General features: G+C 40.0%; 1 protein-coding gene across 1 annotated transcript; it reads left to right on the forward strand.

Moving 5' to 3' along the window:
* The first annotated feature begins 4234 nt into the window (after positions 1-4234).
* Positions 4235-25296, forward strand: LOC122662803 (E3 ubiquitin-protein ligase FANCL-like). Its single transcript, XM_043858518.1, has 9 exons — positions 4235-4394; positions 7808-7878; positions 11937-12015; positions 12090-12164; positions 15665-15761; positions 15856-15913; positions 15991-16067; positions 24469-24492; positions 25286-25296. Exons 1-9 carry the CDS (start codon positions 4353-4355, stop codon positions 25294-25296), a joined length of 534 nt encoding a protein of 177 aa, XP_043714453.1. The 5' UTR covers positions 4235-4352.
* The last annotated feature ends 1553 nt before the right edge of the window (positions 25297-26849 follow it).

Below are 26849 nucleotides of genomic sequence, written 5' to 3' on the forward strand. Positions count from 1 at the left end.
CGTAGTTGGAAACTGAAACAGGTTGGATAGATAGATAGATAGATAGATAGGGAGGGGATGTTTGAAATCTTTGTACAATTTTGAGGAATCATTAATGTGGGTTCCTCTGTTGTTCTTGTTTGGACTTTAGATGCATTAAATATGTAAAAATTCTTTTATTTATAATGATTAAAAGAGTGATATAGAAACGCTTCTTGGTGCATGAGTTGTCTGTCGTGGCGTGGGAGGGACAAGGAGTCTGCTTTGTATGCATGCGTGTCAGTTGTCTCCTTCACGAGTAACCCTTTAATTTAAATTAAGGTTTAATGATTTACTGCAAAGCCATGCAGTAATTTAGGGATTGAACTCGTCTGCAGCCTGGGGTTGAGCGGCCATCGTGCTGCTCTCAACTCCCAAATCGTTACATAAATTTCATGCCCATCCAATGGAGCTCAATTCACAATTCAAAATTGGTGCTCAAAATTCAAAAATGCCAAACCATCGAGGAGCTCGCCTACCAACCATTGGATCAGAATGCAATCCATGTGGTGGCCTGTGAGTTGAGAGTAGTATGATGGCCGCTCAACCCCAAGCTGCAGACAAGCTCGATCCGTAATTTAGCAAAGGTTTTAAAACTTGGAATGAAATATGGGATTGGTCTCCATAGATTTTAAAACGAATTGTCCTGGAAGGTTGGAATTGATCAGGGTCGATCGAACTTGCCCTAACTCAATTGAACTCATTATGCACAGTCTCGGATTTAGTTGGAAACAACCCTAGTTGTAGACCTTGGTATAACAATAAGGTTGTTATATACATTACGACCTAGTGATAGTGGATTCGAGTTGTGTACATTATGACCCTCTTCAGACCCCACACTGGCAAGAGCCGCGTGCATTGAGTATGCTTGATCCTAGTTGATTTCAAATCTATTTGACTGCTGATCCAAGTTTAAAACCCATGCCATTTCAAAGTGAGGTCAGTTTCTCTGCACGTATGGATTAGGTGCCAACACTTGTCACTTTTGCTTCCATAAATACCCTTCTTCACCCTTTAAATGGCAATAGGTGGAACAGGTGTTGAAACATAACCCGAACGTGTAAAGGAACTCAACTCATTAATTTAGAGCTTTTTTGGGTTTTTTTTTTTTTTTTTTTTTTAATTTAATGTTTCGATTAGTGTATAGATAATTTTATGACATGAAGATATTTTTTCATTTTAGGGATGATTAAGTAAGAATATAATATTGCATGGGCTTGACATCCTTCTGCAACTATTATATTGGTTTTTGGCTTTAATTTTAGCATATTTGTGGGGTTTTTTTTTTTTTTTTGTAAATATTTGTGGGCTTTTACGGTGCATGAAGTAGTGGTAGTAGTTTTTTTTTTTGTTTTGATGAGAGAAGTAGTGATAGTAGTTGTTGGATGCTTCTGGGGTTCTTTGGACGTTTCTTTTAGGGCTTGCTACGTACTTGTCTTAATGGGTTTTGGGGTTCTTTGGATGTTTCATTTTCGTGTCTCATTTGGTTGTAAGCTTTACCATCACCACACTGAATTATGTTATATTAACTGGTTTAATTTTATAATTAGGTTTAATTCTCATTTGTGCCCTAACCGATATAGATTATTTTAATTAAGAAATTAATACAGGATTATTTGATATTTTACTCACTAATTATCACGCGAAAACCTTAGCTCCCATGCACGTGATGGGTTCTACTAAACACTAATGTATTATTAAGTGTTTATGATGAATTGAGTGATCCATAAGCATAATCATTATATTTTCTAGGATGGCAGTGGATGGGACTCAAGAAGAAATGGTATGGCCAATATATAGTAATGGATGAAGATGTTATATATGAAGATTTTATGATGTCCTTTTTTTTAATTTGGTGGAAAGGAAATATTATATAAAGTTAAACTAAAGAATTAATTTTTCCTTGCCAAAGGTGAATAGCGAATTTCTTCACTAATGCTGATGTAACAATGCGATTGACTGTAGTTTTATTTTATTTCCAGCCCCCTTTTCTCCTGTTTCACATTTGTGCCATAAAGCACTCCTCTCACCCTCCTCCAACCACCCTCTACCATCCCCCTTAAACCATGAACCCACATACTTGTATTCTAGCTTTCTCCTCTGGGCTCCGATTGGTTACAAGGGAAATAAAAGGGTAGCGAAATCCATATAGCAGTTGTTTGTGTTTTTAGCACACTGTTCCTCAAAACTAGGGATGTAAACGGGTACTCAAAAATCCAAATTCAATTCGCATCGGTATCCGTTTAAGGGTATCCGATTTTTTATTTCAAATAATTCAAAAAAAAAAAGTTATCCAATCCGAATAGATATCCAACTAATGATATATAGGGTATTTGACGATTCAACAGATTCTAAAGAATGAGAAAATGAGAATTATGAAACTAAAATATGGATTGAGAGTGAGTCGAATCTGTTGGAGGAGGAAGGTCTGGATTATACAAGTAGAAATGTAAACGGATAGTCAAAAAACCAAATTCAATTTGCATCTGTACCCGAGCAGGGAATAGCCGGACCCAATCCTTATCCGATCCGTTTACATCCATACCCAAAACCCATTCAAGCACCAGATCTCGTGAGTGAATAGATTCTCTCCTCACCGTAAATGACTGAAAACTCTTTTTTTGGTAAAGAAATTACTGAAAACTCGATCCTAATTATTATGACAGTTCCGAGAGAAGAAATCCCATCCGATTCGATTCAAGGCCGGTTTTAAAAACCTCATATGGTACTTCTACGAACGTTTCCCGGCCATCTTGGAAGCGCCAACAGACGTGAAGGTGCAACCGAGGGGGTTTGACAAAATGCAGTGGACAGATCGTAGTGCTGGGTAGCAATTTGAGTAACTGGGAACTCTGTAGCAGATTATAGCTTTTATTTGCTGCCGTGATCGTCTGCTAGGTTTATGTCCCGACTTTGGAGGTGCAAATCTCGTAACCGTTTACACATCTGTTTCAAAATTTTAGGCTTTCTGCCGTTCCACCCCACTTCAGAGTTCAGACCGCAAGAGATCCATCTATATATACTTAACACCATGAAGACTTTGTAGTCTATGTATTTTCTCTGAAAAAAGAATGGCAAAGTGGCAAACCTTTCGAACTGAAAACACGCATTGGGTAGTGAACTGCTCAATGTGATGTGGAATGCCTTTGTTTGGAGCTGCTGAATTTACAAAAAAATTGTCCAATTGAATTGAACCCACATATTTCCATCTGTTAATCGTACCCTGGATTTGCTTGATATTTCCAATTGCATGAGTTACGCATCATCTTGTATTGAATCGTCGGATTTTCAAAAATTTTGAATCATTTTAGACTTATTTTCCCAGTGACCGCCTAGCTGCTTTTACCATATTGCTTGTCTGTCTATGGAAGCCAACATAATCAGTCGGCAAAACTTTAGAAGTTCATCTTTATATCTTCCCATTTTCTCTTGTGCAGTTGTGCCTTTCTAGGAGTTATGGAATATGAATGTGTAAATGCCTGTGGATTCATTATTTTTCTTGTGAACTAGAACTTAAGCTAAATAAAAAAGGGGAAAGAATAGAAAAGAAAAGAGAAGAGAAGAATTATAACTTTTGTAATTAGTAATACATAAATGGAACAGCTTATGTCTCGATATTTAAGACTGTAATACAGGTTAGTTGGTTCTAGGGCTGATCATGTTTCCCTCTTAGCTGTAGTTTCTGTTCCGCTCCCCTTCTTGGTGAGAATGGATAGTTATGGATGATGGCAGAGGTTTGGGATTCGATATTTTCAAGGGAAGAAGGGGAGGAACTCAAAAGATTGGAATATTCCCATTCATTTCATCATTTTGAAAATTAATGTTAACAATCTTGTTAAAGTAGACTTGTGGGTTCTTAACTCTTGAGGAACAAATCAAACCGATCTCTAGGTTCCTCTGTGGGAGTTGAAGTGCTCTTGAGTCAAGGTGATAATTAAAGTTTCAGTCCTTTTCCCCTTCTCATAATGTGTTTTATAGTACATCAGTAAGTTTGTAGTTTTTCTAGGTTTCAATGTGTGATTCTACTACGTCTCCAATCAATTCTTGGTTCCAGGTTGGCCATGTGTATCGGTGTAAATGAGCCTCACTTGGTTCCTATGATGCTTCGGTAAGTAGTTTAATTATTAGAAACTAAACGTGAGTTAGAGGTACCAAGATATGAAGCTTCTTTATTCTGTAGTTACCTACTTTCCATAGGACTTTCAATCTTCTGATCAACATCTAGTTTGGATCTAGAGGTTGTTTCATTGTCATACATTTCTATGCAGCACCATTTCTCACTTCATGTTTCCCTTTACTTGTAGGCATACATTGATCAATCTTGAAGCACAAAAATGGCTCTGTCTTCAAGTTTCAACCGCTCAATATATTCAGAGGTAAACACAATTACTGTAGAGTGTGGACATGTCAGACCATTATTGCTGTTGTTCTAACCAAGATTGCTTAAGATTCACAGGCCAAGACATTATTCCATTCATTACTATTATTTTATTTCTAATGATGAATGAATAAGGTGCTTGTCTGTGTTAAGTTTGAAAATCATAAATTTTGTATATTGATTTAATTAATTTCTTTATTAATTTTATTTACAATCTCCATATGTCGTAGAGTTGTTTTGAATTATCCTGCTTGCTTTGTCAATCTAGAAGTGCAAATGATTACTTTGATCATATTTGCGACAGCTATTAGCAATATATTTTCTCAACGATGTATGACCTTCAATCACATGGTGACCTACATCTGCAGTGGCTTACTTATGATTCCAAATATTATCACCACCATGGCAACAAAATCAACATCTTAATTGTTAACTTGTAAGACGTGGAATTTGTGCAATATTGCAATCTTTCAAACCAATGTTATGTTGGATTTTATAATATGTCATATGAAGGACATGTGAGCATTCACCTTTTACTTGTAGTCAATTCTATGGACCTCAAAAATGACATAGGCAGCAGGTATATGTGTTAAAAGTCCATATTGTGAGGGTAGAATAGTAGATAGAATTGGAAATAAGCCCATATGTTTTCTACATTGGAAAGGAGCATTTATGCAATGTTACCTTTTACTTCATATTAGTGAATATAGAGGAGAGGTATCGATAATTGCTTCCCAACTCTTTCCACAACCTTCTTCCTCTTGTCATCTTCCTCCTCTCTCTCTCTCTCTCTCTCTTGCTTTGACTTCTATTACTGCTGTAACAGAATATGAACTTGGTGTCAGAGCTTCAGGTTCACAGGTTCAAGAGTCGGTTAAGGAAGTCAAACCTGTTCTGCTATCTCACCTTGGAACCCTAGAGTAATAAAAGGTTTGAGACAAGAGAACAGCATGTGAGGATCTGTTTCAAGATCCAAAGCATCACATTTGAAGAATTGTTGGTGCATTTGATGTAGTCAAAGTTCAAATCAAGGAAGATATTAGCCAGAATAGCACTACCACCGGCTCTGGGAATCAGTTTTCTTTTCTCTCTGACCTGGTATGGATTGGAGATGAAACCAGGACCATTTGAGTCGCCCCGAGGTCTTCTTTCAAGCCTATAATAGTTGGAAAACCAGGTTTTGACTCATGAGTCGAGTAAAAAAATGGCAAAACCTGGTCAAAAGTCACGTAGACTTGGCCGCTATAAAAAACGACAAGACTCGGATGAGTTTGCCTGAGACAAGAGACTCAGTGTTTCTACATAATTTAAGACACCCTTTTGCCTCAATCATGGTGAAGATGCGGTTCCAATTTCCAAATCACGGGGAAGATGCACAGAATGAAATAGTATTGTTACTGGAGAAAGTCTGGTTTCCAAAAGTCCTTTTCAGTTGAAATTAATTATTGTAGTTGTGAAAACGCAAGGGGTTACTGAATGCTTCTTTGATTTGATTCCTCTCCCTTGAAGGGGTTTCCGAATGGTCATTTTATTCATGTTCCTTGGTTGACGAGTATGGTTGTAGTTATTATGATTATCTCCATTCATCAATGATGCTTAAACTAATGTTATGTGGTATTTTTAAAAATTTGGTTGCATAGTTGTCAAGGTGTCCATGCGCCTTGGACTGGACGCCTAGTTGGTGTCGCCTTGATTTTGGACCCTTTCCAACGCCTTGGGTCGCCTAAACCCCGTGACAACTATGTTTGGTTGTAGGGGTAAGAGTTATATATATATATATAATATTGAATAAAAATATAAAAAAATGACTCGGCTTGATCAGGTTTGACTCATCTGAGTCACCAGGTTTTGAAGAAGGTGGGTCGAGTAAACAAACCTGGTTTTCCAACTATTCTATATGGGCTCAGCTGGTAATATCTAACCATATCTCTCTGTAACTCCAGACCTTGCTGCACTGTTTTATCACCACTTTCTGGACCATTGGGTGTATTTTTGCTGTGAGTGATGTATTTGAGTTAATAGATGGTTGTTTATTGCTGAGTTGTGATATTTGAAGCTTGCAAGTTACGGTATAATGGATTCCCACTTTGAAATACTTGCTTGATTGGAGATTTTTCAAGTTTTAGAAGATATTTGGGATCTTTTTTGTTGCTGAGATATTTTCTTCTTTCTTGGCTGGAATCACTGTTTCTATGTTGGAGAGGATCTTCTGGGTAGAGTGTTAACTCCCCATCTGGTGTGGGTATCCAACCAGCTCCCTCTGTGTGTGTGTTTTCCCATCATGTCAGAAGTTAGTGGACCAATGGAAGCTTCAACTGGTGGAACAAGGGATGTTACTTCCAGCCCTGCCATTTTGGAGAACACCAATGCCCAGATTTCCATTGTAAAGTTGGATAATACAAACTACCTGGACTGGGCTCACTTTGTTAAGCTATCCCTACAGAACCATGGGAAGTTGGGTTATATCACCAGTGCCATCAAGGCCCACTCTATAGTGATTCAGCATACACTAGATGGGTGATGGAAAACTCAACAGTTATGACTTGGTTCATCTTCTCCATGAAACCTGACATTGGTAGGAGATTTATGCTTAAGTATATCGCCTAAGATATTTGGGACAGCGTAGCTAAGACATTTGAGTGTGTCCGCCAAGGTTTATCAACTCCTTCAGCAGATTCGTACAATGAAGCAGGGGGATATGTCTTATCCCTACAATACTGTTATTGATCTTTGGGACGAGTATGATCACTACAGTGACCTCCATCTATCCAACCTTGAAGATGAGGCCAAGGTTTATAGAACCTTTGAGAAGGAGCATGTCTTGATCCTTGTACATATCTTTAATGACATCCATGTATTTACTTGACACCCCCCTCTTCACTAGAACATGTTGGATTAGATCTCTAGGAACACCCCCCTCTTCACTTAAAAGAGTGTGTGGTTTAATTAATAACTTGCCCTTATGATGCAAGCCTAAGATGATGCTTGGACTTTATTACTTTGTGGAACAGAGTGCTCCTATTACGTAGTAGGTCAACAACAACAACATAGCCTTATCCCAACTAAATGGGGTCGGCAGATGGCATTCAATTTCTGCCACTCAAATATTGTGCATGGAAGTTGCGAACCTTGTGGTTATTCTATATATATGCTAGGTGGGACTAATCACGTTGTATAATTAATGTGTGGTTACAGAAGATAAACAAGGTATTGTTAGAATTGCCTCACCATTGCACTTTTAAGTTTTCTCTTAAGTTTTATTTCTTTTAAGTGAGAGTTGTCTTGCCTTGTGCATTGTAAAAGAATCATAGGTTCTGTCAAATCTTTTTCTTGATCTTCACATTTTGAATTTATTTTAAAATTCATAGGAATTGAATTGGTAGTCATGGATTGTGTTTATCTGATATCCAGGTTGAAGAGGTTGGATGGGAACATTTGGTAAGGTTGGGTGAAGACCTAACTTCTCTCAGCTTCCGCATTTTGTAAGATTCACTTAACTCACTAACCCTTGTCCCAACTTATTTTGGCTACTTGGATGATGCAAAAAAAATGTTATCCTCCCAGTCATCTTCTATTTATACCTTTGAAAAATATACTTTCGGATGCCTCCTACCAGTTTTCATCTTGGAATTTGTTTTTACAAAAACTTCTCAAGCTCTAAGTTGCTTGTTGTGGTTGCTTTCATGTTATTCAGAGAAAGATGTACTTTTACTTGTTTTATTTGCAAGTGTCTTAGAAATAGACTTTTGGCATGTTGTTGTAAATATATCTGTTGCATGTGTTTTCCTTAGATTTAGGCCACAGACAGGCTTAGGACAGCTGGAGTTTTTTTGTGTGTATAGAAAATAAGGGAAAACATTGCTAGAGAAAGAACATCTCATGCTAGAATTATAGTGAAAGTGTTCTGGTGAATGCAAGTTTGAGGCTGGAGGTGGGTTGCACTTGATCGCAAATTAGGATTTGCAATGTTTTGGCATTTTTCTCGTCTGTTGGTTCCAACAGGCTGTTCTTTAATTTATTTTAATGGGCCCTGTATTGGTTAGAATTTCTTTTTAGCCATATCAATACATTCTTTACAAGTATAACCAGACATGGTTTTAAATATTATTATCATATTGGATGTATCAGCTGATTCCTATAGGAATCGCTGACCCCAATAGGCCAATACTGATTCTGGAACGGTGCAGCAAATCGGCCGGGGAATCAGATCTGACTGGGAATCGGCTAGTCCAACCTGATTCCATCTGGTGCATGCTTGCCACTTGTTAGGTATGATGGCCACATGGCATGATCACCAACAATTAAAAGAAAGAAACCTGTGCTGCCACAGAACCAAGGGGGAGGGAGAGGGAGAGGGAGGGAAGCTGGAGCTGGAGAAGAGGTCTCCCTGCACTGCAGAAGTCGCCTTGCTTGCTGTGCTCCGTGAAATCGAGAGCCCACTGGGTGAATATCTGGTTCTGCATGGCGGAATAACCTTCAGTGGCAAAAGCCTTGAGGAGGTTCAAAGTGCCGGTGGCTTGGCTTCTGGAGAAAGCCCTTCCCATGACAGCCTCTTCTCTTCTGGGTTCTCTGGCATAGACGACGGGAGGGAAGGATTTGATGGTGCGGAGAACAGATTCAAGCTCCTGCTTGTCAGGGTACTAGGGGAATTGCAGGGTAGGCTTCAATTTCTAGTTATTGACGCTTTATTTACCAGGGGTGGCGTTGGTCTTGGGAATCATTGTGGGAGGGGGAGGGATGCAGGGGACGCTTTATTTACCAGGGGTGGTGTTGGTCTTGGGAATCATTGTGGGAGGGGGAGGGATGCAGGGGTGGGGGGAGGGTGAGGGAAAGTGGGAGCGGGAGTGTTGCAACTGGAGAGGGAGGGGGAGGGATGCAGGGGTGGGTGGAAGGGTGAGGGAAAGCGGGGGCGTGGGTGTTGCAACTGGAGAGGGAGGGGGAGGGATGCAGGGGTGGGGGGAAGGTGAGGGAAAGCAGGGGTGGAGGTGTTGCAATTTGAGAGGGAGGGGCAGGGAGAGGAACAGGGTGGGGGAGGGGAAGAAAAAGGAGAGGGAGTGGGAGGGGGAGATGAAAGGGCCAGGGAGGGAGCGCCGGAGAGGGAGTGGGGCAGCTGGGGGGAGGTAGCACCATAATCATGGTTTTTTTTTTAATATTTGCTGGGGGACAATTCTCCAGCCGATCGACCTTGTCACCTGATCTGTATCTGAATTGGTATAGGAATCAGCCAGGGCCAGGGCCAATACCGATCCGATTTCCAATTCCTATAACTATGGTGCTACCCCCCCCCCCCCCCACACACACACACACTCACACCCACTCAAAAAAAAAAAAAAGAAAGCGAAAAAGGAGAAGTGATGTAGGACAAAACACGAAGAAAATGAGGCCAAAACACTGTTCACATGAACAGTGCTACAGCCCCTTATTCTGCCTTGGTGGAATATTATTAGAAGATCCTGCGGGGCCCAAGATCAGATCATGTGAAGACTTTTTAGAAGGGTCAGTGGGGATTTAGAAGTTTAGTTTAATTTCTAATTTTAGATTTAGAAAGTAGGCTTAAGTTTCTATTTTATAGTTTTTAATTTTGTTCTTTGCATGTTGGTTGAATTAGAAAGCCTAGTTTCTATTTTCATTAGGATTCTATTTTCTCTTTTTCTTGAAGAGCAAATCTTGCTTTCTATTAATGGTAAGGCTGCTGTAGCCATTCCCAATGATTTATCTCAGTTGAATGAAAGCTATTTTCCTACTGCAAGCATGGTTATTCTCAAGTTCGATTGTGAAGCTTGAAGGGCTGAAGGAGCCTTGCTGGGAGAGCTAAATCCATCTATCCGCCCATCCTTCTATTTCCTATCTTCTCCATCTTCTGTCTCTCCATCTATCTCTGAGAACTGCGAACTGCTGTTGTATTGAGATTGCCCAACCATCCAGAAAACCAATCGGGTGTTGCTACTGTTGCTCCAGGCTGCTGCTGCTGCTGCTGTAGCTGTTGCCGGAGGCATCCTTTCCTCATTGTGATTGCTGCTACTGGGTTTGCCTTCGACTGGGGCTGTTGCTGCATCTCTGTAACTCTTTTGGCTGCACCTTCTATTTTCATTCCACCCCCATAACTTCACTTCTACCCATCAGAACTTCATCGAACTTGCAGCAGAGCCCTCTCTCCATGGATCCCATACTTGACAAGTTTGATCACCATCACATGGCTGCTTTGGCCTGCAGAGAATTAGTTTCTATTTTGGGAGTTGCTGTCATATCTTCCAGCTCAACCATCAGAATCAATTGAAACTTTCAGCAGTGTTTCTACCCTATACAAGCATCATTCAATCCAAAGCTGGGAGAATTCCTTTGGCTGGTGCCTCTTGTTTCTATTTTGGATTTGTGGGTTTATCGATCCTACTGTAGAGTGGTTCTTAACTGAATCCCTTCTACATTAAGAAGTTCCCCAGGGGCCTGTGTGGTACAACTAAATTTGTTGAGAGGTTCATGACAAAGTCCAGCTGGGGATATTCTGTGTTGTCCTTCTTAGGTTAACACAATTGAATGGGAACCTTTTACCTAGGGGATATATAGGGTAGGGTGAGGATACACAGTCGGTCTTGTAGCCTTCATGCTCTGAAATACTTGTAGCCTTCATGCTCTGAAATAAGAGATTCCAATCCAAGTTTCATTGGCTTTTCTGTAGGAGCTGACCTTGGAAGTGGATCCACGGTCGATACTGTCAATTCCCTAGGTAAAAGCTTTTATGGTTCAGGTCTAAGGAGAATAGCCATGGCTGGTGTACTCAGGTGGTCTGTCACCATCCTTGAGCAGACCTCAAGTGTGCATTCAAGTCAACAAAGCCTTATCTCAATCATTATGAAGTGGCTACAGCAAATCAGCAATCCTGTTTTGTCATGCCAATTCATTTTGGTCCGTACACTGGAAATATTAAATTGGCAAGTATTTAAGAGCCTTGAACTTAGAGATCTTCATTAATGCAGTCATTTGTCTTTGTCACAAATGACAGACCTGTCCATCTGACCATTTCAGTCAACTTGCTATTATCTTGTCACCTGTCTGCTCTCAAATATAGATACCTTTATTTCTTTCTGAGCATGATATGTGAGTGGACATTTTTCCTTCTTCGTTACTTTCAATCTCCTTATATGGAGTACTACAATAAGTTAATAGAATAAAAAGAACTAGTGTAGTCTGCTGTGTCATGCTAATGTTTTCATTTTATTTCTTGTCCAATTGAAACAATAGCATATTAACATGACAGGTAAAAGAGGTCTGGAAAAATTGTGCAGAGTCTGGACTTCGAAATGGACAAAAGAACATCAAAGAATACATATAATTACGATAATTTAAAGTACGTTAAAAATTATCTATAATCAAAGATAATATCTTTTCCCTATTCCATGTTTTAACATTTTAGCAGCTACCAAATGCCTTCTATTTATTTATTTTGGGCTTGAATAGCACTCTTATATGTGTCTCTATTTCCTTGCATTCTCATGTTTCATTTGAATCACTAACTTGGGGCTTTGCTAATTTCTACTGCTAGAGATAAAAAGGGACACATGCATACTATGGAAATAAGATTGCCACCAAATTATCCCAAATGTCCACCTTCAATTTCGGCGGTTAGTTATTCTTATTTTACTTTCCCTTGAAGTGTATCCTCCTTGGGCTTTATACGATATGCCATTTCCTTCAGGATGTGCCTTACCTTTTTGAATTGAAATGGTCAACAAAATCAAGGCTGAAAGATGTTGTGCACCAGTTCCTTGAGGTACTTCTAAAAACAAGCTGTATACTTTATCTTCTTAGGTTGGCTTTGGTTGCAAAGAAATTGAGAGAAAATTAAGAAAACAAAAAGAATTGGACGTTAACTTGTCTCGGCAAAGGACATGATTGTGGATATCCATACCTAGGGGCAAAAGTTTCTTAGTATTGGGTGAGGAAAAGTTCAGGTGGGATAGTTTCTTGGGGAAAGGGAGGGAACTTTGGTCGCGACGGTGGTAGACACGAATTGGGGTGGGGGGTGAGGGTCAACAGAGCCCTTGGTGGGGATAGCGTCTAAACCAATGGGGGGTCTTGGGCAGTGCAGGGTGGGCCAGCAACAGAAGAGGGGGAGGATGATCATCAGAACGGGGAGAGGGATCAAAAGGGTGGACCATGGAGGAAGGAGGTTGGTAAAAGGGAAGAGTGCTGATAGTGATTTTGTGCCCGATATGAGAGGGCCTAGAAGGGTGGAGGGATGGAGATTGAGGAAAGCTATGGAGGAGAGTTGGGTCAAGGGAAGTCCCAGAAGATTAAGTGGGCGGTGGGTTGAAGGGCTCAAGGGTGGGCCAAGGATGGAGAGATCGGAGGGGGTAAGCGAAGCGAAGCCGGAACAAGGGGCTGGGTTCAGTGGGCCGAGATCAAGAGGCCCAAATGAGGGGTTAATAAGGGCTGGTTGGGAAGGAAAGAATTAGACGTTAAAGTGGTATGCCTGGAAGATCAAGAGACAGAGATGGGCCCCACACGAAGGTGATGAGGTGGAAGGGTATAGATGGAACTGTAAGGAGACGAGACAGGCGGTAAAGGAAGAGGAACGAGGATGGAAGGAGATGTGAGAGGTTGGAGAAAAGTGATGTTAGTGGAGGAGGCGAAGGTAAGGGGGCTGGTTGGTTGGCAGGTAGGGGAGAGGGGCAACATTAGGTTTGCAGAAGGTGCAGACTGATCGGTGTTGGAAGGGGGAACAATCGTTGGGCATGCGAAGGCGCATGTACCAGCGGGGAAGGGGGAGGAAGGGACCAACGGTAGAGAGGACTGACCGATGGGAGACCTGGAAGCAAGTTTCTCTCTGAGTCTGGGTGGTTTGCGAAGCCGGCTGCATCGCCAAAGGAAGGGTTGGAGAGGGGAGCAGGAGGTGGGGGGTAAAGGGAGGTGATGTGGTTATTATGACTAGCAGGGGAAACCAGAAGAGGAGGTGAGCTGGGTGGGGGCAGGGGGTTCAGAGACCGAGCTGGGAGGGGTCCCAGAGGCAGTAGCGGAGAAGGGAGTTGCAAATGAGGACAGATCCGAAGGGCGGGAACAACCTTTGTCAGTCAAATGACCAAATAACTTACATGAGCAGCATACCGGAGGGAGCCACTCATAGTTGACGGGTTGAATGAAGAGGAAGCCTTCATCTTCTAAAACCCTGATTGAAGATGGAGGGGCTTCAGTTGCCAAGATCTCCATACTAATCCTAGTTAATGCCAATCGATCCATTTTTTTGGTTCAAGCATTGGAGTACAGCGGCTTTCCCACAACGGAGCCCACTGTACTAAGGCCAAGGTTTTAGATCTCGGCGAGATCTTGTATTTTTTTTTCCTCAACTCAATGGTTGGTTTCGGTGGCCATATGGCCAAGATAGGGGCTGAAATTTTACAGCCTCCCTATTGTAGGCCTTCTAAACACAGTGGAACCATTAGTTTTTATAAATTTAAACCCAAAATGGTACTTTGACTACAGACCCTAAGTTGGTAGTCTACAACGTGCATGAGGTCTACCCTAGGCTATTCCACACAATGTTTAGAACTCATAATTAAAGTAGAGGTGTAAAATAACTTAAATAAGCATTAGGAACTAAAATACATCAAACCATAAACCATTTAAGCATTAGGCATCATATTCATATTTCATAATCATATATGGTGATGGTTCGACGGTTTGTTAATAATTGTTAGAAACTTTGATAGAAAGTAAGAAACACAGGTTAAACAAATACTAGTGTAAGTGTGTAACAATTCCTACCTTTTGAGGGTACCTATTACTAAAACGAGTGGCTGAAGGTAAAACAGATATTTTTCACTATTTTGATCATGTTTCTATGAAAAAAATGATCGGTGGACATTGTATCACATATAATAAGTACATAATCAACAAGCAAGCATTGATCATGATTCTATGAAAAAAATTATTTATAGATGAATAGTTACGTAACAGTGTTCTTGAGAAGCAAACCAACTCCCTTTCTTGATGTTGAAGCTTGAATGTTGAATCCACAGGCTTTAATCTTCACTTAGAGGTGAGATTTACCAAAAAAATCCACAAAAGTTGGGTTTTCCCTTCACAACAAACCGAGATTGGTAAGAGGAGGTGAGATTTCGACTTCGAGAGGGGGGTTTATATGTTATAAGTTGGTCTGGTTCGAGTCGAGACCGAGATATAGGTCGAGATCTCGGCGAGATACCGAGATCTCGGCCGAGATATTGTATGTTTTTGGTATCACATATGGTTTCGTCTCGAGAGCTGCCGAAACCAAGAAAATAGAGAGATCTCGCTGAGATCTTGTATAAGGGAGTGCAGAGGGAGACCCGACAAGGAGATCCAGACAGGGATTGACCTAAGGTTGATGTGGTGGAGCTGCAGATACTGATCCCATTAGCGCAGTAGAATGGGCTGCTGATCTACATTCCAAGGACCTCCTTCTAGGGCGCTAAGCTTATCTTCTTCAGGTGAGAATTTGAATATGAAGAAACCATTGTCTAACAGGTATGTGTCTAAGACCCAGTTAACTTCCATTGCTTGGTTATAAAGAGTTTGACTATGGGAAGGGGGCCGGTTGCCTATGAAGTGGTCGACCAGAGAGTCGGCCCATCTTGAGGCTGTTGAGTTCAAGAGGCCAGAGGGGCACAGAGCCACCGACTAGAGGGGGAGGGAACAAAGTGGAGGGAGAGACCATCCCCCAGAGAGGAGGGGGGCTGTGCGTAAAGAGAGCTCCAAGCCACACTGGCAGGAGGGTGGAGGGGCTGGAAGGGGGGGGGGAGGAGGGTAAGGGGGTGGCGGCCCATGGGAGGTGATGGCACCATAGAGAGGCAGCTAGCCATCAGAGACCCATTTGGGTGATTATCATATTATTTTAAGAATAATTGACTTTTTACATTATAAAAGTTGTTTCATGACTGTTATTACATTAATAACATATTTGTATCAATATGTATCAAGATATCTTTGTATTGATTTACAGTGTAAGTAACACCACCACCACCACTATCAATGTATTAATATTATTCTTGTGGCAATTTTCCTGCTTTTTTATCGTTTCATTGTCTTGATATCCAAAAGGTGGAAATACATAACGGCCTAATTTTGTTTTATTTTTCCCTAGTATTTTTGTAATCAATTGAGGTGTTAGATGCTTCCGCTTTCTGTTTAGACCTGTGGTATATGCTACCAATGACTGTTGTATTCATGAATTATTGCTTTTAGTTGTGGATGCATTTAATTTTCATCTATGCCTAGCATTTGGAGAAACTTCAGGAATTTTGGTCTACCTTGGAAAATATTGACAGAGTTCTCTGGGTTGTTGATCCGAGACAACCATCTCGTGCTACGTCATATCGTAAAATCAACCTAGGTGAGAATTTTATTTATGGGACTTGTATTGATGGTTCATTTACTCAATTCTTTATACACATCTACTTACCATGTTAAGGTCCAAATTTGACTAGGGAATGATTGCTGCATCGTGTTGTCTATAAATTCTTATGACCCAAGGTCTTTACCAGAGTAAGAATTCTTCTGAAATTGTCTACTGATGCTGCTATAATTGCATCTTGTTCATTTGAAAATCTGAGTTCTGCCAGATGTCGTTTTCTGGGTCCAGATTCCATAGTAGATTCTATGAGAAAGAAGTGGAGGAGCAATGGAAAACGATGGTATGGTTCGGTCCTTCATGTTTTTGTGTGTGATCTGATATTGATTGCAGAAGCTGGTGCATCTTTTGCTTCATGATTCTGAAAACTGAACTGTTGATTTATGAGCATGCCAATCTGTGTGACTTTGTAGAATGAACATACATGAGTGACAGCTCTAGAATACTCGAAACGGTGTTTTGATTAAATATTGATGTTAAACTCTTATCATTTGATGAAAGCATTGAGTTCTTGAAATGTCTTAGTTTTTGAGCACTTAATAAGTGACTTGGATGATTAATATTTTTAATACCTCAACTAAGTTTCCAACCATGCAAATTGAATGGTAGAAAACAGAATCTCATGGAAGCTAAATGATGAATCATGCTATTTCTTAATATATTAATATAAGAGCATTAAAAGTTATCATTTAGTCCCTCTTGTTCAACACGTCTTTGGGTTTTATGGTGTCTGAATTGTACTTATAAGTTATAATGACAGTTAAGAAGAGAGCCAGTAACAACCAAAACACCCTGAACTGGATCAGTGTGAAATGTAGGTGTTGTGTCCGTTACCTTTCCTACTCTTAGGAGGGGCCTAGATGGATGTTGAACTTGTTTATTTATTATTGAAGGGAAAAAAATCATCAGAAATACCTCATATTGCTGTAGGATCGTTGGCAACCCAAGAGGGGGGGGGGTTGAATTGAGTATGGTGGAATAAAAAGATCAGTTTGAAATTCTTTACTCTACCCAATTGATGAAACACAAGAGGATGTAAGAAAGTATTTGATGTACAATGGGAGAAGGAGAGAAAGAGATAATTTGAATGATACAATGAAGTTTAGACTGGTTCAGCAACCTTGCCTACATCCATTACCAAGAGATCCCACTCTTGGACTTTCCATTATCAATCACTTTCAAGCAAGGAACTAAAACTCGGAACTTGACCCCAACTCGACCCTCGGAAAAACTGAGTTGTCTTGAGATATCTCGAGATCTCGGTCGAGTTGGTGCATTTTTTTTTTTTTCAACTCGAAACCTGGTTTCGTAGGATTTTAGACCTAGTGTGGGTCTGAAACTTGGTACTCAGCCTATTTTAGGCCATTTAAACACAATGACATTATCAGATTTTGCATAAACAAAATCCAAATAGGAGTTTCACTTCGGACCCTAGGTTGGTAGGTGACAAGGTTTAAAATCTCGTCTCGTCTTGCCATTTCGGGCTGGTCGAGATTTCCGAAATATCCGAAATATACCAAAAGTTTGCCGAGATATGGTATTTTTTCTGGCATATTTCGGCACTCCATCTCGGGGTGGTTTTTGGCCATATTAAAGCCTGATACTTCATGTTCACCCTTATTTAAGCTAAATAAACACATTTAAACCTTCATATTGCAAAAAAATGAACTCAAAGTGGTGTTTTGGGTTTGCACCCTTGATTGATAGTATACGGTTGGACCCTAATGTATAAATAGTTAAATATACATTGTTTAACGAAATATACCGAAATTTCACAAAATTTTAACGAAATATAGTGAAATTTACCGAAATATTCTGAAATTTGAACATTTTTCATTTCAGAAGCCCATCTCGTCTCGGTAGTATCAAAATTGCCAAAATATACCAAAATTTTAGCGATATATCGTGAAATTTTGAACCATGGTAGGCGACAACGTACTAAAATACCCTACTCCACACATAATTTAGTAATAGAAAGCAATCAAAGCATTCAATTAATGTAAAGCAACTTAAATAAATATTAGAATGTTAAAGTATACAATACATCAATCTGTTTCACATATTACATCTATGATCAATCATCCCATAAAATGTGATGCATTCACTCGTTCAGAACGAGTCGGTCCACATATTCTTCCCCTGCCATCATGTTGTTGTAGTATTGTACATAGTTTGCCACAGTATTCATATATGTGTTGTCATCATTATGTTGTTGTAGTATCAACATATGTCAAGTCCCCCATGAAGCGTGAGATCCACTGTTACTGTCATATTGAGGCATGTATGGGTATAGCTGAATCCTTCAAATGTGTAGCTGATTCAACTCTCCCGAAGGTCAAAACTTGAAATCCACAAGTAAAATGAAGAAGGAGCTTCAAATGGGGAAGAAAATGGGCTTTGGACAGAACTCGATCGAGATATTTCGAGTTCTGTTGAGTTAGGTAAGTTTTAAAGTGGTAGATGGGTCGAGTTCTGGGTCGGCGAGATCTCGAGTTACCCGAGAACTCCACCGAGATAGTGTAATTTTTAAAATCGTATGGTAACTCGACTCGATTTCTCAAAAAACCGAGATCTCGCGAGTTCTCGAACCATGGCTGGTTGCCATGAGGTGTGAGATCCATTGCTACTAGCATACTGAGGCATGTATGGGTGTGGCTGGTTTGGGACTGGGAATATGTCCACAAAATCTGACCCAGAATTTTGCTTGTCGAGCTCAAGTGCTGGCTGCCCAAACTGACCATAGCCTCTATATTCGGAACCGGTGCTCTCCTAGCCATAATCATAGTCATGATGAGGCTGAGATGAATGTCACGACTGACGCTCACTAGTAGTATGTATACTCATGCTTCCGAAACTTGCAAGCATGGTTTGCATACTCATGTCATCATCCTGAGCCTGGGAATGTGTGCGACCCTTCTTTCTCTTGTACATAGTGGGGGCACCATGGTCTCGATCCTGTTTGGCATGCGTAAACTGATGTAAAGAACCACAAATCATGCACTACTCTTGCTTTGGTGTAGCTGAATGATGCCGGCAGCAGCTTCTCCGAAGAAATCCAGTCCAAAAAAGGGTGAAAACCAGTTGCAGCAGGAGTAGAGCAACCTCTCGGTCGAGATAACTCAAGATATCTCGAGTTATGGCACTTTTATAATCAAAGTTAGGTCGAGATCTGGGTCGACCCAAGATCTCGACGAGATATTGTAATTTTACAACTCGTATCCCATCTTGTCTCGAGCTCTAGAAATACCGAGATTTCGTGAGATTTAGTTCCTTGCTTTCAAGGTAGTGATCAAACAATTGTTTTATTGGGTTCACAATTAGCCCAAGTGTTTCGACTCACACTCAAACCTAGTGGTTTTCAAGGTTCACCACTAATAACCTCTTACAACAAACACTCTTCATATGAAGAAAATAACAATGGCTCAATAACCAAATATAGAATTGAAAGCTTAAAACTAAAACCTCTAGGAAGGTGAGTATACAAATGAATGCTCAAGTGAATGATTTTCAAACTAAAGCTCTAAGGCTCAAAGAAAAGATTTGCCAATAGGGTGCTCAAAGTCTTGTTGAAACTCTCCCAAACCTCCCTTAAATAGAGCTGAAGGAATGGCCAAAAAGAGATTCTAACAGCTCTAATTTTGGCAAAACCGGTCGACTGCCTGGATGGTCGGTCGACCCCCTGGGATTTAGCCACTGTAAAATGACCATTAACAGCTGTTGAACAGTAGCCCGTCGATTTTTCGGTCGGCCAGGATATCTTCTGGACTTCCTCCGGGCTTTGTCCAGCCTTCTTCCACTCTTTAGACAGAATTTAGGTGCTCTCGAGAAACATTGTCTGGCAGGCCTAATTTGGGCCAGAACTATATGACTTGGGCTAATTGGACCTCCGCATTGTGTTGGTCATTATCCCTAGTCAAATGTACCAATGTAACTTCTTGTTTCCCCTAAGGTCATAGGTCAAAGTCCCCAATTGATGATTAAGCCAATTACTTCAAGGAGTGGGTGACTTGATCTGCTAAGTCCTATGGGTCTATGAGCAATAATTTGAGAATCAATACAACTTTGGAAAATTACAATTGAATTACACGTTGGAAACTGTTTCTAAGTCTTCAATATGCCGATGCAGACATGGTAGGGGGGGTAGGTAAGAAGAACTCTAAAACCCTCCCAAATAGGATCCCAAGACTCACTCAGATAGGAACCCGAAAATTGACTGAAAACTCAAACCTTTCCTAATAACACCAAACTATAGAAAAAAATAATTAATAGGAAGGATAAGAACCCCTCAAAAGATGGGAATGATCTGATGAGCGGTTTGGGAGTAATTTGGGATAGAGTGATCTCACGGGTGGAGATCCCAGAGACAGTGAAACCGAAATTAAATTCAATCAGACCAACAGATTGGTTTAAAACTTGGATCAGACCTCAAACTCAGTAGTTGAAATCAAAGCCCTTCGGTATTAAAACAATCCAAAGGCTTGATTAAAATTAATTTGAAAACCCAAATTCTAGAAGCCAAAATTTGCAGGTTTGGGAGATTTTAGATGGCAGCCAAGATACTGATCTAATGCCCGCCAAACTATGGTCGAAGGTCACCTAGGGAATGCTCTTTGATATCCCAAAAGTTGGGGCTAATCAGGTTAATAAATCAGATTTAATTTAAAGATCAAACTAGGCTGAAATAGACAGAAAAACAGAGCATACACAGGAAAAATAAACTCTGATTTAGACTGACCTGATGTTAGGGGTTGAGTATATAATAGGAGAACAATTAACCTTCCTGAAATTTGGCAGCAAACAATTTCAGCAACTAGTGATATCGATCAGAGAAGCAAACACAGCAGTAGTTGCCAGTAAACAGAGAAAGAAGAAGAAGAAAATCTATCTCAGGTCTAGGGTATCCCACCCAATGCTTATTTCCAATAAAATAAGCCCATTATGTGACTTATCTGCATCAAGACATTTGTTGAAGATGTCTTAGTCCAGTTGAGCTTTGAGGCATTTTCTTCTTTGGTCTTACTGAAGAGATGATTGGTCTTCAATTCGGCCTCTCAATCTTCATGCCACTAATGGACTTACTGAGGTGGCTATGATCTTCAACTATACTGCGGCATATGTTGACCAAGCTTGAGATTGATCTTCCACTTTGATGTAGCTTGTCAACACAACATCCACAGATCCACTTGCTTTGGCAGCCTTCATGCACACTTCTGAGCTTGAGAGGGTTACAAGATAAACCAATATAATTCAGCTTTTTCACAAACAAACACAAATTAGAATCACCAAAAACATATTCAAAATTACAATGTTTCAACAATTGCTTTGCACAGTCCAAAAAAGAAGACAAAAGAAAAAGTGATTGCCCATTATATCACATTACAATTTATTTTTCATTTATGGATTCTTGCCAAGTTTGCTGCAGGATCTACTCTCCTGTCTAAAATTCGATTTCCATACTTCTATTGGTGGTGCATAGGTAGGATGAACCCTAGGTTCAGAATTACAGAACCTCTAACAAGATCATAAGTGAACCCAAAACAGAATTTAACTCAACAGTAGGGTCAAAGTCAACCTTTTCTAATGAAGGTCAGATTTTGACCAAGGTTCACAAACCAATAGACTAACCAAATGGCAAAATACTGCAGGGTTCTAATGGTTGGATTGTATTTGCAAGTCAAAGAATCAAATCTGGAAACACGGACAGATTTGGGAAATTTTTTGTATCTCCAAATCAGAGGTTCTGATCCTCTTAAAATCCAGCACTTGAATGCTCCAAAAGATCTCCTTAATCTGAAGGTCAGATTCTTCTCAGGGTGAAGTCTCAGTTCTGCTATAAGAGGCTCTAATACAGAGCATCCACAGGTGTATAAATGTAGATTCTAGGTATAAAACAATCACTAACAGAACTAGTATGAATACCAGTTGAGTATTTGAGATTGAATCACTCAAACCAGAGATTCATTCACAGAATAGCATTGTCAATTGACATAAAAGTTAAACTGTAACTTACTTGCAGAAAACAGAGTATAGGAGAGGAGTAATGTAACCAATGGCTTTCCACCATACTCAGACCAGAATCCCATTGATCCCAAGGATTTCCCACCTTTTGCTGAGTCTCAAGCAGGTCCATTCAAGGTTCTAAGACTCGGGTCTCGGTGGCATCTCGGCCAAGCCAGAAACCGAGTCGAGCCGAGATCTCTGCGAGTTGTTGCATTTTTTTTTTTTTTTGACTCGGACCCCCAACTCGGTGGGTTTTACACATATTTTGGGTCTGAAACTTGGTATCTAGCCTATTTCAGGCCATTTAAACACAATGGCATGCTTAGATTTGCCAAAAAACAAGTCCAAATATGAGTTTTACTTTGAAATCCTACAAATAGGTGATGATTCTTGGACTGTTGGAGTTGAATCTTCACTTTAGCACTTGAATCTCATTTCAAACAATGCAATCCACCCAAGACTTGAAAGAAAGAGGAAGAAATTTGAGGGAGAGAGCTGTTTGAGTGTTTTCCCCTTTGTTTAGAGAGCTATGGACAGAACTATTGACATTTCCGAGTTCTGTCCATTGCCCTCTTTTAATAAAAATGGGCACATGGATTAAAATGGGCACATGGGTCAAATGGGCAATTAAAATGGGTAAAAAACCATGTTCTAACCCGATACCGAGATCTCGCTGAGATATTGAACTTTTAAAACTAAAAAAAAACTGGAAAAAATGTGTACCGAGATCTTGCCGAGAAAGTGTAATTTTAGAATGCGTATGGCATCTCGCTTCGGGATCTCAGGAAACCGAGAAACTCAGCGAGATCTCTTCTCGAACCATGGGTTCATTGAGAAGACAACAATATTCTGTATCGTTAAAATCGCGGGGAGCCTTTGCTCTTACAACAACTCAGCGTTTTCCCAACTAAATGGGGTTGGCTACATGGATCCTTACCCTCCAATCAGCTCTATTCAAAGTCATACATGATACAAGGCCTAAGTCCTCTTAGCCTTCTATCATTCCTTTATCATGTATGACTTTTAATAAAGCTCTAATTTGATCTTTCTCCTAGAGTCATCTTAGGTCATCATATGCCTTTGAATACACCTAAGTCACCACTTCTCCCCAAGTCATCTTTGGTTTGCTTCTGGTTCTTTTAGCTCCTTCAATCTGAATCAATTCACAACTCTGTACTGGGGCGTCTAAAGGCCTTTGTTGTACATGGCCATGCCACCTCACTCGACTTTCTCGCAGCTTATCATGTATCGGAGCTATTCCCAAATCAGCACTAATGTGACCATTCCTTATTTTTTTATCTTTCCTAGTTTTACCACACATCCATCTCAACATCCTCATTTAACCTTCTCTAAGTTTATCTATATGATGTTGCTTAACTACCAACATTCCACGCCATACATCACACCCAATCGTATAATTGTCCCATAAATTTTTCCTTCAAGTTTTAAAGGAGTACTTCTATTAGACAACACTCTAGACACACCTCTCCACTTCATCCATCCTATTTTAATTCTCTTTTGAAACATCATCCTCTATTTCTCCTTCTTTATTTATGATTAAGCCCAGATTATTGGCAGAATCGTGGGCTAGAAAAGAGAGAATGAGAGAATAGAGGGGAAAGTTACAATAGACTAAAATAGGCGATGTGGGACTAAAACCTACATAGCCGACTTACACTTAATAACATAAAAACTATCCCAAAAGGACCAGAATACCCCCACAGTATTTTGGAGTACATATTCCAACACTCCCCCTCAAGCTGGATTATACAAATAATTAAAGAAAGAAGATCCAGCTTGAACTAAAGAAAAAAGAACTCCATAATAATGCAATAATGCTAACATGCTAACACTCCCCCTCAAGTTGGTGCATACAAGGTACTAATGCCCAACTTGAATAAAATGGAAAAAATAAGTTGTAGCAGAATCCAGCTTTAAGACGAATGCAGCTCCCAAATAAACCTTCAAGAACTTGAAAAAAATTGATCTTCAAAACTTGGCCAGACTTGATCAGCAAACCGGGACTGGAATGTCTTCCAAAAAAGTAGCTTTCACCAATCTTCTATTGTTGTCCAGTGATGAATCTCTGAATGATAATCTTGAAGATAAGTAATTAGGGTAGCGAGCAGATAAATAAGCAGCAGAAAAGATCAACCCAACTGTAGAACCTCATATAGGCAGGCAATAACCAAACATCTTCAATACTTTAATACCAATCTCCCCCTTACGGCAAACTCACTCCAATAACAAAGTAGATACCCATTGGCAATGGTGAAAACTCTGATCTTCTATGTTTTGTACCAAGTGTTCCTGCAAGTTCTGCTTTCTGCAATGGCTGCAGTATATTGTACATAATCCCCCCCTCACGTGTAGTACACGTGGACATAACAGAGATGATGTAAGAGATAGGGCAAAAACATAATATTCCAGAATTTTCCAAAAGGTGCCAAGGGTAATGGAAAGAGAAGAAATGGCAATTTCGAGAATACCATAAACTTCCAAGGTGGTTATGGGTATATGCCAAAGGTATGGTTTGGGAGGTGGTGAAGTGAAAAGAAGCAGTGGGATAATGAACCATGGACAAAGCAACACAGTAATTTACAACCTTCTTTCAATCGATCAAACTAATTCCAAAACGCCTATCCCCAATTATCAGATCTGAATTATAAAAAACAGGTCTAATTTGTAGAAGGAGAAGGCACCATTCTGCAAAAACTTGATCGATCTTCACACAAGGAAGAACCAGTGTGCAAAATTCCAAACTATAAACTCCCACACGCTAAATAGAATTGACGAAGATATTTGAACAACAATGGATGTAAGAAGCTTCAACAAAAAACTTGGATCAGATTTGAATTTGTGAACAATGCTAGTGTCAAGCTCTCAAAGTGAGCCAGATATGAACCAGAAAAGCTTCACATAACTGAATAGGTTCGTTGTTGCAACCAATAACTTTGGAACACACTGTTGTAATCCAAAATAAGTTGATCTCCAGGTTAGTAGATTCGAGTCTTCAATAATGAAAGAAATTCGATCTCCAATAGTAGGATACTCAGTCTCAATAATAGGGCAGCAGTAGTCCACATAAAGGTAGCAGTAACATGTCAACCAATCATGCTTACAGAAGCCAATCAATAAAACAAGCAATATATGTAGTCAAGCTCAATAGAACCAGCAAATATAAGATAAATAACCCGACAGATCCATAGGTAGGTGAAGCAGCCAGCCATATAGGAACCAATAAAAAATAGGTTGATAATTGAAGAAATCGAGCCATAAGTGTGAACCTAAATTTTTTTTCAAAAAAACTCCAAGAATGATGCTGAAATTTGGGTTGAATACTCCTCTGATATGTATAATACTCTCCTCAAAAAATTAGCTTGATAGGACAACCCTAACCCTAAAATCGATTTTTGTTAGGGTTTTAGAAAACCCTAAAATTGAGATTGATTTAGGGAAAGGGGACTTCAATTGCTGATGTAGACTTGCAATAATTGCTGATGTAGACTTGCAATAGATGCTGATTAGTACTGCTTGAATGGGACATCCAATGCGAACAATCAATCTCCAGTAAGAGTGAGACTTGATATTCAAAGGGGAGAGCCTCCAAAAAATCGCAGAAGAAGAACAGGGCAGCATTACAGCACTACGTCTATAGCAGGCAAAAACCTTCTTCAAGCCATGAATTGATGTAGGAGAGTTCTCTTTTAATGTTAGAACCACCTCCAAAGCACTTTAGCAACAACAAACATCCCTATCCCAAATCGATTTTTATCAGGGTTTTGGAAAACCATGAAAAGTTGAGATCGATTGGGGTAGAGTCTTCAAAATAGCTTGGATAGGTGCAATATTGAGGTCGATTGGTCCTTGAAGTGGGAGTAATCAGCCCTCCAAAAATCAGCAAAATCTGAAACCTGTAACCCTAATTTCGATTGGAGTCAGGGTTTTAGCAGGTGAAGAAAGTTTTGTTGTAGAAACAAATCCAGCCATCAGAAAGGGTCCAAACTTAGGTCGAGTAGGGTTTGTAGTAGTAGGGAATCAACCCCAAAAAATCAGCTGCTTCTGAAAAGGGAAACCCTAAAATCGATTGGAGTCCGGGTTTTGAAAAACACTGACAAGTTGATATCAATTAGGGTAGGGGATGGAAAGGTTAATGAATGATGGAGAAAAAGAAAAAAGAGGAGGACAATGGAATAGGGTAGAAAGGGGCTGGAAAAGAGTGCATAGGAGTCTCCAACAATGGAGGATCAGTCTTCATTAGGTAGAAATCAGATCTCCAAAATTTTTGGATAGCTCCAATATCGCAGGTATGGCTCCAGCAGATTTGAAATAGAATTTTTTTAATAAAAAAAGGTAAAAAGGGAGGGGGGGGGCAGCAACTAAATCATTGATATGCTGTGTTTACCTCATTAGTGCTGCCCCTTTACAAGGGTGAGAGGAAGAAGAACAGAAGAACAGAAGAAGGAGAAGTCGATTGAAGAGATGGATTAGGGTTTTCTTTTTCTTTTTCTAACCTAGATCAGACTAGCTTTGATACCAGGATGGCAGAATCGTGGGCTAGAAAAGAGAGAATGAGAGAATAATTGCTTGTATTAATTGATACATAAGCCCCTCTACTATGGGGAAAGTTACAATAGACTAAAATAGGTGATGTGGGACTAAAACCCACATAGCCGACTTACACTTAATAACATAAAAACTACCCCAAAAGGACCAGAATACCCCCACGGTATTCTGGAGTACATATTCCAACACAGATACCTAAAATAATCACTTTGTGGGATCTCCCTCATCAATTTCCATCACTTCATTATCTGTCCTAGTGTAACTAAAGTTGCATACCATATACTCAGTTTCTGTTCTACTTATCTTAAAACCTTTTGATTCCAAAGTTGATCTACATAGTTTCAACTTGGTGTTAATCCTGGCTCTTGTTTCATCCACCAAAACAATATCGTCAGCAAAAAGCATACACCAAGGCATAGTACTAAAACTCACAAGATCTCGATTTTTCCCAAGGTCGAGACAAGATGGCATACGAAACGAGAAAATGCAATATCTCGTCAAGAT

The sequence above is a fragment of the Telopea speciosissima genome, chromosome 5 (assembly GCF_018873765.1).
Source record: "Telopea speciosissima isolate NSW1024214 ecotype Mountain lineage chromosome 5, Tspe_v1, whole genome shotgun sequence".
NCBI classification, from domain to species: Eukaryota; Viridiplantae; Streptophyta; class Magnoliopsida; order Proteales; family Proteaceae; genus Telopea; species Telopea speciosissima.